The following is a 14,452-nucleotide window of genomic DNA, read 5'->3' as shown; positions in this document are numbered from 1 at the left end:
TAAGCATGTCCACATAAACTGGAAAAACACCTCACGGACTCACGGACGTTTCAGAGACACGTCGCGGCTAATTGAATTCCTCCCATAATGTTATGTGTAAAGAGGCACGGCCACAGCCCATTTTGGTCACGCCCCCACCACTCTGTGGCCACACCCATTTAGACGGCTGTGCGGCAGCACGTATCCCTTCTCCTGCTATGTGTAAAGGGGGGCCCAGAAAGTCCTCTTCGCGGCCCTGCTAGAGAGTCCTATAGCCAGGCAGAAGAGCAAACAGTGTATACAGCACCTAGAGACTGTAGGAGATGAGAAGATCTTCACATCCTCTAGACAGAGCTACAAGTTTCACAGAGCAAGTTGCGATACTGGCAGAGCTGCAAAGACCAGGATGCCAGTTTAATCACAAAATCTCTCAATTTATCAAGGAGAGCTGCAAGATTGACAGAGCTAGCTGCCAGACTATTCTAGGGATTTACCAGTCCAAGAGGGGAGTTTATCACAGCCAGAGAATAAGCTATCAAGGGTCCATATAAGCTGCCAGAGAAGTAGGGGGGTCCAAGTACAGTACAGAGGAACACAGAGAGCCCTATGCCAGTCCAGAGGAACAGAGGGAGTCCAGTTATCTGCTACGTATCCTGTCTCTTCCACTACTGGTGCTACTCCACCCCTTTCCTTGTCACTTATTTACATAAGCTCAATGAACAGTATTTTTCTAGTTATCCTGGACCTGGGCATATTAAGCAGGACATTATTCTCTTTACAACACTACTATTATCATTATTTCTTTATCTTGCAAGTTAATTGTAATTGCATTGACATTCTTCAGCAGTGCTACTATTTAAATTAGAAATTGACGGCAGATAAAAACCGCTTGCACATCTAGTCTGCCCATTGTTTTATTAAACTATGATAACCTCAAACTCTATTTGATCCTATATTCTTTTTAAGGATATTTTTATGTCTATCCCAAGCATGTTTAAACTGCCCTACTGTATTTGCCTCTACCACCTCTGATGGGATACTATTCCACTTATCCACTACCCTTTCTGTGAAGTAGGTTTTCCTCAAAATTCCTCTGACCCCTACTTCCCCCCAGTGTCAGTACATGTCCTTGTGTTCTAGTACTTCTCTACCTTTGAAGAATGTTTCCCTCCAGTACCTTGTTCAAACCCATGATACATTGATATACATTAATATAATTAAGTTTGTAATAGTACTTATTGCTACCTCATCTTTATCAAATTTAAGCACATTTGTGGTCTAGAATGTATACTTATTTGTGTTAGCTTCCCCATTTTGTCCATGTCTCCTGTATTATTATTATTATTATCGTAGATTTGTAAGGAGCCACAGAGCTCCGCAGCTCCGTACAGTAGGAAAAACAGGACATACATAAAACAGGGACATACGAGTTAGACAAAGCAAATGCAGACATGAAAACAAAGGGTATGGAGGACCCTGCTCATTAGAGAGCTTACATTCTAAGTGGACGAAGGCACAGCTGAAACAAGAGGAGGAAGATGTATTCAATGTCTTAGGTTCTTGGGTGCTATTAAATCATGTTAAAACATATTATCTAAATTATTTATTCAATCTAAAATTCAATAATTTCAAGACTTCATCACGGGCTTTATCACCCAGAGTTATGGAATATGGGGAGTGACAAATGGAGTGGTTTTCCACTGGTCTCTATTAGAGGAATTAGATACAGCAGTGCACCCAGGGCCGTAACTATGGCTGTGCGACAGGGGCGATCGCCCAGGGCGCAACGCTGAAGGGTGGCGCAATTTAGGCATATTTTAAGTTCTCATTAGTTTTCAAGCCATTCAAGGCAACTAACCAAGTGGCTTAACCCCATTACCTATGAGCGTGTTTCCACAAGTTATTTTAGGGAGCTAGGCTGGGTACACACTATAGTGTTTTCCGCCAACTATCGGGTCAAAAACCCAATAGAAAAACCGTTCAGCCCGATATCGCATTATTGTGTACACTTAGACGATGAACAATAGTCGTTCAAAAGAACTGATCTTTGTTTCATTTGATTGTTCAGCAGAACTAAAATTCTCGTTCCAACATCCTTCCAATCCTGCAGTGTGTATGCAGTGTGTATGCAGTGTGTATGCACTCACGACTGTCTGCCCAGCAATCTGTCACTGTGTCAGCAAAGAACATCAGCTGCTGTCCCAGTGAATAAATGAAGAGAGTGCTGTTGGTGTAATAATTCGTCCATTTGTTCTAAGACTAAATGTTTCGTTTCGGAGTCACAGAAGCTAACGGAATTTATTATTACATTGTGGAAAAGTCAAAAATTTATTTTATTCGAATATTCTCTAAATGATTACACTGCTTTTTGGCCAGATGAGGAGCACAGATCTGAAGGTAAATCGACTGATTGGAACGTCAGTCGTTCCAAAAATCGTTAGTGGTAACAAATTGGTCGAAGGTTTTTGTAGTTTGTACCCAGCTTAAGGAGGATGAAGGCACTGCATTGAGAAGTTAGGAAAAGGGGAGATGACACTAACATTGAAGTGTACAACCATTCCAGATGCATTGAGGCACCCGGCAGACCATCGACTACACACAAAAATAAAATACTTATCCACATTGAAAAATAACAGAAGGATTGTTGTATTTACATGTGTTTAAGGAGCTGTAGCTCTGTCTCTCATGTTTGCAAACAAAATATCTATGCAAACCAGTTCATATTCAACCAGTCCATATTTATTTTAGTTTGCAATTATTATACTCTATCCCTTTACCAGGATCTAACCTGTATTGTATTTTACTGGATACTTAATAGTAGAGATGGGCGGGTCCGGTTCTCCGAGAACCGAACCCACCCGAACTTTGGGTATCCGAGTACCGAGCTGAGCAGCTCGGTACTCTCCCGCCCGTTACGAATCCAAATCGAGGCCGAACGTCATCGTGACGTCGTTGGATCTCGGGGCTCGGTTCTCGCGATACTTCAACTTTATAAATACACGCCTCCACAGCAATCCATCGCCATTTGACAGAGGGAGAGAGCAGGGTGTAGTCATAGGCTGATTAGAGCAGGGACAGAGAATACAATATTGTTCTTGCAATTGCTCTAACCAAAATTGCTAGTGCAGAGAGGAGGATAGAGGTTTATTATTTTTTCTTAATATTTGGCACTCCCCAGCGCTTTTGGGGTGTCCCCCATAATTGTGCAAAAATATTTCTGGCTGTCAAAAGTCATATCTGTCAGCAGTATCTACTAAATAATTTTTAGCACTCCTCAGTGCTTTTGGTATGTCCTCCCTAATTGTGCATTAATATTTCTGGCTGTTAAAAGTCATATCTGTCAGCAGTATCTACCAAATAATTTTTAGCACTCCCCAGTGGTTTGCGCTCAGAATGGATTCAAAGCAGTCCACATATGATCAAAATGAGCAACCAGGTTCTGTCACCAGTCCTGATGTTAGTGTTCCCAGTACGTCATCTGGCCAAGGCGATGTCAAACAACAGAGTGTTTCCAAATTAGTGCAAAAAACAAAAACCCCAAAAAAATTTACTGTATTGAAGCGAAAAAGAAGTGTAACTGAGCAAAAGTTAAGTGACGCTAAAAAAAAAATTGCAAGCATGCCATTCTACACACGCAGTGGCAAAGAGAGAATGAGGCCTTCACCTTTGGCTATTAGTGGCAGATCCCAAAAAGTTACCCAGCCTACAATTGGTGCACAACTACTGTTACGCGTCAAAGCCGAGCTGCAAGATAACAGTGAGGCATTAGAGGAGAATGTTTGCTCTGATTCACAAATGACAACAATCCCTGTGGAGAGTCCATCCAACAGTGGGATGTCTAATCGTGAGCATTCTGCTGATGTGTGCCTTAATAGCCCGAGTGTAGCCGGTGATACCCAAATTGAGGATGCCACTTTGGAATTAGAAGAGGATGAGGGGGAGATTTGTGTAGGCGACGAGGGCGCTAATGAGGATGTTGATGAGGATGAGGTTGTTTGTGTAAGTCCTGCACCAGTGGCAGCAGTTCTGGCACGTGACAAGAAAAGTGTAGGGTGTAATATACATTCAAAGACGATGGCTGCATTGCCAATATGCATAGATGGAGAGGAAGACAATCTGTTTTGTGTGTAGAATAAATGAAGGCTTACCAACGAAGAATTAAACTGTTTTTTTGGATAATTTATTACCTCAACAATTAGATTACTTGTCTCTAAAACAGTTGGAGCACTAAATTGGGTTAATTTAGGCCCAAAAACATGAATTTTCCCAAAAAATAGCAAAAAAAAACCAAACAAAACCAAAACCAAAACACGCAATGGCGGTTTTGCAAAACCAAAACACGACGGTAATCCAGATCCAAAACCGAATCCAAAACCAAAACACGGGGGTCAGTGACCATCTCTACTTAATAGCAACATATGTGATATCATTATTCATATTAAGGATATCATTACTGTGACCTACGAAATAAGAGGAATATTTATACAATTACCATCCAAATTAACACTAATCTCTTTTATTCTATCTTTTACTGAATTACCCTCAGGGTGATAACTGGAGCCAAATCACTTTGATCTGTATAAATGTGTAGTAAGTAAATTACTGTGCACTGACCTCCTGCATAGTTATAGTCTATAGAGTGAATGATATGGCTCAGAGAATAAGATCAGTTACATAGTGTCAATATTACTTACTGGAGAAAGGAGGGTTGAATATAGTGATTTTATTCTGATCCTCTAAGTCTCTAGTGACCCAGGAGTTGTATCTTCTCAGTATCATAAATACTTTCCTCTTGTCAGGATCTCCCCATGAACTCACAATATGACAGAGATCTCTCATCTTGTCCTCAGATGTTGTTTTTTTACACAATTCATTGTATTGTTTCTGTGTCAGAAGCTTCTGTTCCAGGAGGTCATCAAGAACTGGATCTACCATGATGATCCTTTTTATGAGATATGATTGATGTTTCCTCAGAATGTTCTCTCCAGCTGTGGATATTAGAAATAATATATAATTTCAAAATGTCTTCAAATTTATAGCGACCCTTATCATACGTGTTGGGTATTAAATGTCTACATTCATAATGTCTAAACCATAATGCCAACAGTCATAATGTTTACACTGTTATAATGTTGACAGACATAATGTCTTCATGTTCATAATGTCTACACAGCTAAAGTGTCAACATACATAATGTCTACACATTCAATATGTTGACATGTAAAATATCTACATAATGTCATAATGTCTACAGGGTTGTAATATCCACATTCAAAATATTGACATAAATATATAGATGTAAGCAAAAAAGCGGCAATACATGTATAAAACAGCAATAAATGTTAAAAAAGTGGAATGCCCCCCTTTCCCCCCCGAAATAAAACAGCTTAACCATTCAACTTTTACTAGCAAAATCGGGAGGACAAATTGAGTTCAAGCCATGGGAAATCCCCACGTTATATATATGACTGATCCGCCGGTAAGAACTTTATTTTTAAAATTTTTATTTTTCCATCAAAAACATTTATGAGGGTGATATAAATATCTAAAATACATTTTTATAGTGGTTCGTGATTGCAGACACATGTTATAGCATGGATACAATACCGATCAGCACTTAGACTAGCCCTGTAGCTGGTTCAAAAGATACAGCAGAGAAACAAGAAATTTTGCGATGCATGGAAGGCATGCAAGGCTGCGTGTGCTCGAGCTTGTAAATTGGCTATGGTAAAATCGTAACCTGTGGCAAGTGTCCTTTACATATGAACACACAGCGGACAGGGCTGCGCATATGGACCGATTGTGGCCATGCGCAGATTGATTTTGCCTACGATACGCTCAAAATCGGCAGATACGTGCCTTGATGAATCAGGTCCAATGACCGTGTGTCAAATGAGTACATATGTTACATGTCGAAATTTTGAATGTACAGATATGTGTAGACATTATGGGGCATATTCAATCAGGTGCCAGGATTGTGGTAACTTGCCGGAACGAGGCGCAAATGTAATCCATGGCACCACAAGAAGGTTGATTTTCGCACCCCAAAGTTACAATGGAAAATCATGTTAACTTTGGTAATGCGCACTCCACGTGTTACTGTGATCCGGTACCTAATTGAATATGCCCTATGACTGTTGACATTATAACAATGTAGACATCATGACTGTAGACATTATGCTGTAGACATTTTGAATGTCGAAATTATGAATGTAGACATTTTGACTACATACAGGATCACTGAGATAATAAATTTACAGTATGTATTGAATTCAGTCATTGTTACTTACGGTAATAGGATAAGCTGTATGGGTAAAACTGTGTATTGGCCCTTTCCAGATCTCTGATGATCGTGTAGTTGTGTTTCCTCAGAGCCAGATAGAACATGTCTTTGTCAGTGTAACTCCAAAACCTTACAGTTTTATAGAGGCCTCTCATCTTGTCTTCAGATGTTGCCTTTTTGATCAAATCATTATATTGTTCTTGTGTAAGAAGCTTTTGGTCCAGTAGATCATTTAGAACTGGATCTATCACAGTTATCTTTTCTACCAGATCTGACTGGAAAACGCCCACAAACTGAGTGGTATCTGCAGAGTCAAGGAGAGTCACAATTATAAAGACATATCATGTATCTTATTTTATCACCTCCCATGTCTCCAGCTGCCTTGGTCTTCTATCTAGGAGATGGAGCCTGTTTTATTTTTTATTGAAGCTTAGTACAGTATATGTTATGATTACGCTCAGAACACTGTAGGAAATGTGGTAAAAGCCAGGTGTAGGCATCCTCTTGGAGATTGCAGATCACAAGGAGAGTGATTTTGTTCCAGTGAGAACAGTATGGGCCTCATTTAGAGTCGGACGCAATGTGGGCCTAAGCAGTGTCGGACTGGGACATAAAGGGCCCACCGGGAGAAGGCAGTGGTAGGGGCCCACTACAATGAGGTGTGCCCAACTGCAAGAGGGGGTGTGGTCAATCATTAAAGGGGATCTTGTCATCCCATGTACGACAACATATAGCATCATAGTGTGGTCTATAAAGAAAAAGCGGACCTTGCAAACAGGGCTGCCACCAGAAAATGCGTTGCCCAGTACACAGAAACAGCAGGATTAGGACTAAGATTACTTTATTATTTATTATACACTATAAAATGCCAAACAAGACAAAACATTAAAAAAAACAGACAACAGTGCGTATATATGGAAACCCTGTTTTCTATTACATTGTAGTAATGTGATATATGAACACATATAAATATATATTAATGTGTATGGCTATATAAAAAAAATCAGTTACCTTGCTTAGCAGGGTATGAAACTCTTAATATAAAGCAGAACCAATTTCTTTAAAATATATGCCAATATAATAACAGATTTCAACTTAGAGCTCTTTGTTTGTTGTAATTTAACCTATGGGCCCACAGTTATTTCAATAAGGAACACCCAATGATTGACCATGTGCATATTAGAATTATATTATTTCTAGAAATGATCATGACCTATATAGTACCAAGAATGGGTGTACTGATAAATGGGAGCTTAAGATGAAAGTGAAAGTATTGCATGTGTTTATAAAGGACCACAAACTACATAGGCATTATGACAGACAAGCTGCAGTAGTTCATAATTACCGCACCCCAGTCTGCACTTTGTGTCCAATGATCACAGATTTTTCAGTGAGAAAGATAACAAGTTGATTGAGTTTCCACCCATCGTTGAAAAAATACTCTTTTCTATGTATACACTCTTCTGTGGTTAATGTCAAGAAGCCTCCGTTCCATGGTAAATGAGGTTATTAACATCAGTGTAGGATGTGCCCCATAAATGTCTCAAGGTAATAACTCCTCACCCAACACGTGGGATTAAAGGGCTCACCGTGTATGTTCCCATAAACTTCACATCAACCTTAAAATGTAAACCTTTGCATGCAAATAAACACACTGAGACATGTAATAAGTTATTAAGAAATGGCAGAACTTTTATTATAAGGATTTATATTAAACTAAACCTATGGTGGCGGAGAAAGGGCACTGCGGAACAGCTCTCAAGCTGATAACACTACATCACTTTGGGGACTGGCGCAAACCGCCGTGAGTCCGCAAACCATGGGGAACAAATCCCTACATAACTTGCGCTGAGTTGGCGTCCGAGTGACTGCCCCCTTTCAAACTCACGCTGCCCTCCCTCACCGAGCCGGACAGGGACCCTCCTCACCGAAGGACCAAAAGGAGTTACTGGTGTCTCTAAGGGTGGCAGTGAAATACGACAACTACCTGTGCGCCCACTAATCAGCCGCTGAACGCAGTGTCTTCCTACCCCCACGTTAACACAAAATACTAAATTGAGGAGTGGGTGGGTGGGATCTCGTGCTGCAAAGTGAGGCAGAGCAGGAAGTACAGCCTGCTATATTAAATCAAGGTCCCTCCCACGGAAGCAACCATTGGTCGGTCCCCACCCTATGTTAACCCCTTAAGGTAAGTATTCAGCTTGTTACAAACCCTGTCGCCCTTTAAGTGCGTTCATCCTAAAAGCCTCACTTGTCATTTTTGTGTGAACTTCCCCGCACAGCTCATGTAGCAAATAGATATGTTGTTCTTAGTGTTCGTAACAGCACTTCACAGGACTGGGGATTCTGCAGCTGCAACATTTCAGAACAGACTGCCGACAGTGCTCACCTGACAAGCTGGCAAACTCGCTGAGATTGATGCTCTAATGAAAATGGCACAGAAATATCTGATGTATGTTTAGTGGCTGCAGCCGACAAAATAAACAGCTTGGTAGGGTATTACGAGTGGCATGCAACCCCAGTTATGTCTAACTTGTAATACCCTACCAAGCTGCGACCAGTTCCCGCAGCTAGCTAACTACTTGCGCCGCCCAATTCCTGCCACACTTTTTGCAGTCTTATTTTGATGTGTGTTCTGCCTGTGTCTTGATCTGACTAGGGTAGTTTTTGTGGGTAAACGCCCATAGTATCTGAATTATTCACGGTCACGCCTACATAACTCCATGTTCCACCCTTTCCCTCGTACTGAGATGCAAGCTGTCGCAGTGTACACTTGCGTCTGAAAAGCAGACAGAACTGCAGGGAACTGTTGCTTACTGCCCATGCCCCGCCAGTGGAAATGTGCAGGATGCGCCTGAAATGGACTTTGCGTCCGACCTTAAATGAGGCCCTATGTGTGTAAGAGGGGTAACTGGTTGATAAGATTTAAATTTGCAGCTGTGTCAGCAATTAGTGTAATAGTTTATAGTATGTTGCGTTTCTGTCTGTTACATTTTAAGTACTGTGGAAAAATGTATGTGTATCAGTGTTTGGTTTGGTCTATTCTTGGTGTAAGAAAGCAGCCATTGCAGAAACTATAAGATTTTACAGGAGGATCAGAGTAAACGGAGAGAATGTAAGGACTGCTGCAGATAGGACAGAGCCTGGAGAAATAGGGGGTTATAATCTACATATAGAGAGATAGCCGGTAGGAAAGACGGTTGTTACTAGCAAAAACCATAAGAATTGAGAGTACAGCATAAAAGAAGCGTATAGAGGAGGATAATTACAGATAATTACAGGGCTACATGTTGAATTGCTGAATTTAATTGAACAGGTTCAAAACTTGATTAAATTATAGTTTAGACAAAGCCCTCAAACTTATATGCAGTACAATTCTGACTTTTGTCCCAGCTCGATTTGGGTTCCTGAATTTGCAGATTCATTGAGTCTGAAAGTAGAAGTACGAGTTTGAAGCCCACGTTTAAAATGAACTATAAATCATTGCCTGTCCAAGCTCAAATAACTTTTTTTTATAGTATTTCTAACATATTTTATTCAAAAAGAAAACATTGCTATATTATTAGAGCGTGAAGTTCAAGTTCCCTGCTTACCTGCAAAAATACTGTACAAAATACTATACAATATAGCACTAAAGCATAAACATGTTCAAACTGGCACAAATTTAATTACGTTCTTTAGTCTAAAATTCAAGAATTTATGTAAACATTTTGAAATATAAAGGGGAATTCAATTCCGCATGAGGTCCTATAGGAGCTTTGAGCAATGTGCAGTTGCTCACACAGCACCAAAACATCACTGATATTTGCTCATTCCTCTTTGAGGGTCGGAGCCTCATTGTCTGAGGCTCTGATGGGACATTGTGAAGATCTGAATCAGCCATATTGAGCCAATTTAAAAAAAGTCAGTAACTTTAGGTGCAAGTGAGACAGCATTTTATTGTGTTATCATAAACTGTATTGTGGAAGGTTACACTGATTGTCAATGTTGCCGAGTGCTGGTATATTTCTGTCCATCCCACATCCAGAGGCTCAATTACTAACTGTAACACACGCAGACGTGGAACACATTTAATTTTGTGCAAATGGGTGAATCTATCCACCAAGGACACAACAAGGGGCACTTCCTGGTGTGTTAGATGCAGATGCTCTGTACGGCCATTGCGGGATAGAAACTTCCCATAGAGTCCTCCCTAGTATCACTTTATGATCACACACTTAATTCTTCCAATGTTTATATTTTCCTCTTAAAATTCTGCTCATTTATGTCTCAAATAAATCCTGAGAATGAGGAAACATCGGACCTGTCTTTACAACGTGTCATATTTGTGTGTTTCAGTGTTTCTATAAATGTATTATCTGTGTGCAGAAGAAATGCTGTTTCCCATATAAAGTACATCTAGAAGGTGTGAAAGGTGCTTGTACCATGTATAAGCCAACGCCTAACCTCTGACCCTTCTGAGGATGTGTAAGAACCAAGTCCATTAGGCGAGAGAGAAGTTATAACCCGGGAACCCCACTATAAATATATTCTCTCCACCCCCTGCAGCTGATAATATCTAATCCAGCCACACAGAATGTTCCAGGTATCTGAGTGCTCCTAGTCCTTACATTATACAGAGGCAACTATTACATGTCACAAAGATGCCACCATATTGTCACTAATCTATGTCCATTTGTGCAAAATAGGAACATCACACATCACACATCACTAAACTTCATTTGCATCTAACTTTATGTATGCTGTAGTCACCTTCTGTATTACTTCCAGTGTATAAGGAACAGCAGGATCCTCATTACAGCGCCCAGCCAGGTGAGACTGAGATTACAAAACTGATTTAAGTTTGTATAACATATTTATTACTCTATTCACCTGTGTGAATCGATGCTTTTTGGAACTTTAAAACAAGTGTTTTCTTTCTTGGAGTTTAGTTTCTCCCTGAGATATTTAACATTATATTTACAATAGTTATCACAATGATGAACTTACTCCGGTCCCTTTCTATACATCTGATATGCGAGTAGTTGTGTTTCCTCAAAGTCAGGTAGAACAGGTCCTTGTCAATATCATCCCAGGAGGTGACAATATCACGGAGCTCTGTCATCCGGTCCCTGGACGTTATGTTTGTTATCACACGATCATACTGTCCCCGTGACAACAGCTTCTGATCCAGGAGATCCTCTAGAACTGGGTCCATGTTGATTATTTCCATTACCGGATAAATCCAGATATCATTTACATAGTGATGATTGACTGGAGAGATATAAGGTGCATAGTAATTATAAATATATTTCTTAAATTATCTATTAACTCCTTACATTACATTCTCTTTAATTATCGTCTATATTAGTTCACCTGCTTTGTTTACTTGATGCTTAGCATACAGTACTATTTGACCATTGAATCCTCAAATATCCATACCCAACTTTATTATTTGGCAACTGAGGCTTGTACTGGAACATAGTAACAGTGCTGAAGATTCCCGTCTCTCTGTGGGCAATATGGGGACAAGGTTGGTGGCCAGGAATGGTGAAACCTGCTGGGAGCTTGTTCACCGACTAAGCCAAGTAATATAGTGGAGCCGTGTAGTGTGGATTGGTCTAGTTATTATCTCCAAGAAGCATATGCACATTCCTAGCCCCAGACAATATGTCCACAGACCCTTCTCAGCCTCTTTCCCATTGGGATGATTTACAAGGCTACAGATTGTCAGCTGTAGAATCGTCATTATCCCTATATATACAGGCTGATGTCTACCTACCCAGGGATATCACATACCTCTACCCTTTCACATTAGCCAAGGGCCTGAGATGCCATCACTGTGCTGCCCTCTCTGATACCCCATTAGTGACATCAGAGATATAATACTGTATATCAGACCAGCTTACACCTGCAGCCAAATCTCCACAATTACCCCACAAGCAGCAGCAGACTATCCGAATTCCCACGGGATTAGGATAGTAAATGTCTTCCTATCAGTAATACTAGTGACAGACTGTACAGGTAGGTTGTGTATAGTCCTAGGGCTGAATTATAAATGTTGTTTTATTGCAGTTTTATCCACAAACTGGTAATTTATCTGTAGTTTTCAGTATAACAGTTTTGTTTTTTTCTTTTCATGAATAGCTTGTAATAGGTTTGATGTGTAGTTATATTTATATATTTTTTTTAAATCATGAATAAATATTAAAGTTCTAGAAAGTGAAATTAATATAGCAACAGTAACACTATTGTTCCTGGTCACATTATGACTGACACCCCAGATTATCATATTGGGCCCAATACACAACATTGAGCAGATGTAAATTTGTATCCACTCACCACAAAATCCACAAATATACAAGTACTGGATGGGAAAGGGTTAAATACCATTTTAACTATAAATCATACTTTAAAACGATAGTTTAAATGTCATATTAAAACAAAACTTTCTTTCGTCAGATATTAAGACACAGACTTTTTAAGACAACTTTTAGCAACTCACAATCATTGTGGAAAGACTTTAACTGAAAAAAATTAATCACAAAATACTTGATAGAACCCATGCCGTACGCTGCAACTGACATGTAAGTTTACTGCTGGATGTAGCAGGTCTGTCTCAGTGGGTGCTGGGCTTATTGTTCCCCTGGTCATTGTCAAGGAACTTACTCTGCTTTCTCCACCTCTCACCAGATTCCAAGTCGTTGATGACTGAGGAGTTGTGTCTTCTCACGGCTCTGTAGGCCATGTCCTTACCAGTGACATCCCAGTACCTGATGGTATCACACAGTCCCCTCATCTTTTCCAGGGATGTTGGTTTCTCACTCAGATCCTTGTACTGTTCCTGTGTCAGCCGCCCCTGTTCCCGGAGGTCGTGTAACACTGGATCTATTATCATTATCCTTCTTATAAGGTCTGATCTAAGTTTGTCCATGAAGGTGGCTGTAAAGTGAAGGGAAGAATCTGATTTATACATCGCATATGACTCTATTCTGTCTTTATTATACTGACTCTCTATCTCAGTCTCTAGAATTCTTCACCTTATGACATGTACTATCTTAAAATGAGTCTCTTAATATACAGGATAAACCTATATAAGTAAGTCAGACACTAGCACGAAACTATGGGAGATTAATTATTGTAGAACCAACTTTCTACCTTCAGGCTGGGTAATGTGCTTCTTTTTAATGAAACATAAGAACATGATAGACTATGGCAAGACCACACTCAGGAATGAATGTACTAGTGGCTAAAGTAACAGTGTCTATTTTGATCATTTGTTTCTTCCCTCTCTCCACATGGAACCTCCTATGAAGTGCCCATATTGGTCATGTAGGGCTGTGCTCACATTGGTGACCTCTATTGAGAGGTATTGCACCAGAAAACATTGCGAAAACAATAGCCAGCACAAATAAGAGGATTTATGTACTTACGTTAAATCCGTTTCTCTGATTCCGTCTGGGGGACACTGCTTACCATGGGTTGTGGAGGGAGCTTGGGTAGTTGGCACCTAACTAGTTAACTTTTAGTGCTGCCGACAGACCCCTCCCCTCTACAATCCCCCTGCCTCTTCCTCTTCCTGTCAGTTAATTTAAAAGCCCAAGGAGAAAAAAGGGCAGTCAAACAAGAGCACGCAGAAGAAAAGCAGAAGGGAGGGATTGCAGTGTCCCCCAGACGGAATCAGAGAAACGGATTTAACGTAACTAAATAAATCCTCTTTTCTCTTTCATCCAGTCTGGGGGACACTGCTTACCATGGGGACGTTCTAAAGCAGCCCCCTAAGGATGGGACTACTCTGAAAATCCCGCTCGCAAAGCATTACGACCGAAATTTGCATCCGCGGGTGGTTAGCCTTATGTAAGTTTGCCTAATAGTAGCCGTAATCCATCTTGCAATGGACTGTTTTGAGGCTGGCCAGCCTCTCTTATTAGCATCATAAAGAACAAACAGAGAATCAGTACGTCTAATCTGAGAAGTTCTTTTGACATAAATGCAGAGAGCCCTAACCACATCTAACTTTTCCATAGACTGTTGATCCGAATGGGAAGTAGATGAGAAGACCGGAACTACAATTTCTTGGTTCAGATGGAAAACCAAAACTACTTCAGGAACGAAAGAAGGGAGGGTTCTTAATACCGCTCTGTCCTCGTGGAAAACCAGATATGGTTCCCGACAAGACAGAGCTCCTAATTCTGAAAGCCTACGTGCAGA

General features: G+C 40.4%; 1 protein-coding gene across 4 annotated transcripts in view; it reads right to left on the bottom strand.

The window, feature by feature from the left end:
- Positions 1-14,452, bottom strand: part of LOC142097223 (uncharacterized) — a 73,322-nt gene that overhangs the window by 43,340 nt on the left and 15,530 nt on the right. For all 4 annotated transcript variants that reach the window (XM_075178885.1, XM_075178886.1, XM_075178884.1 and 1 more), the window contains exons 3-6: positions 12,911-13,183; positions 11,252-11,515; positions 6,270-6,566; positions 4,674-4,967 (exon numbers count right to left, since the gene is read on the bottom strand). In XM_075178885.1, coding sequence (XP_075034986.1) covers positions 4,674-4,967; positions 6,270-6,566; positions 11,252-11,515; positions 12,911-13,183 — 1,128 coding nt within the window. The remainder of the gene's footprint in view (positions 1-4,673; positions 4,968-6,269; positions 6,567-11,251; positions 11,516-12,910; positions 13,184-14,452) is intronic.

The sequence above is a fragment of the Mixophyes fleayi genome, chromosome 7 (assembly GCF_038048845.1).
Source record: "Mixophyes fleayi isolate aMixFle1 chromosome 7, aMixFle1.hap1, whole genome shotgun sequence".
Taxonomy (NCBI): Eukaryota; Metazoa; Chordata; class Amphibia; order Anura; family Limnodynastidae; genus Mixophyes; species Mixophyes fleayi.
This window is presented reverse-complemented; position numbering and strand designations above follow the sequence as displayed.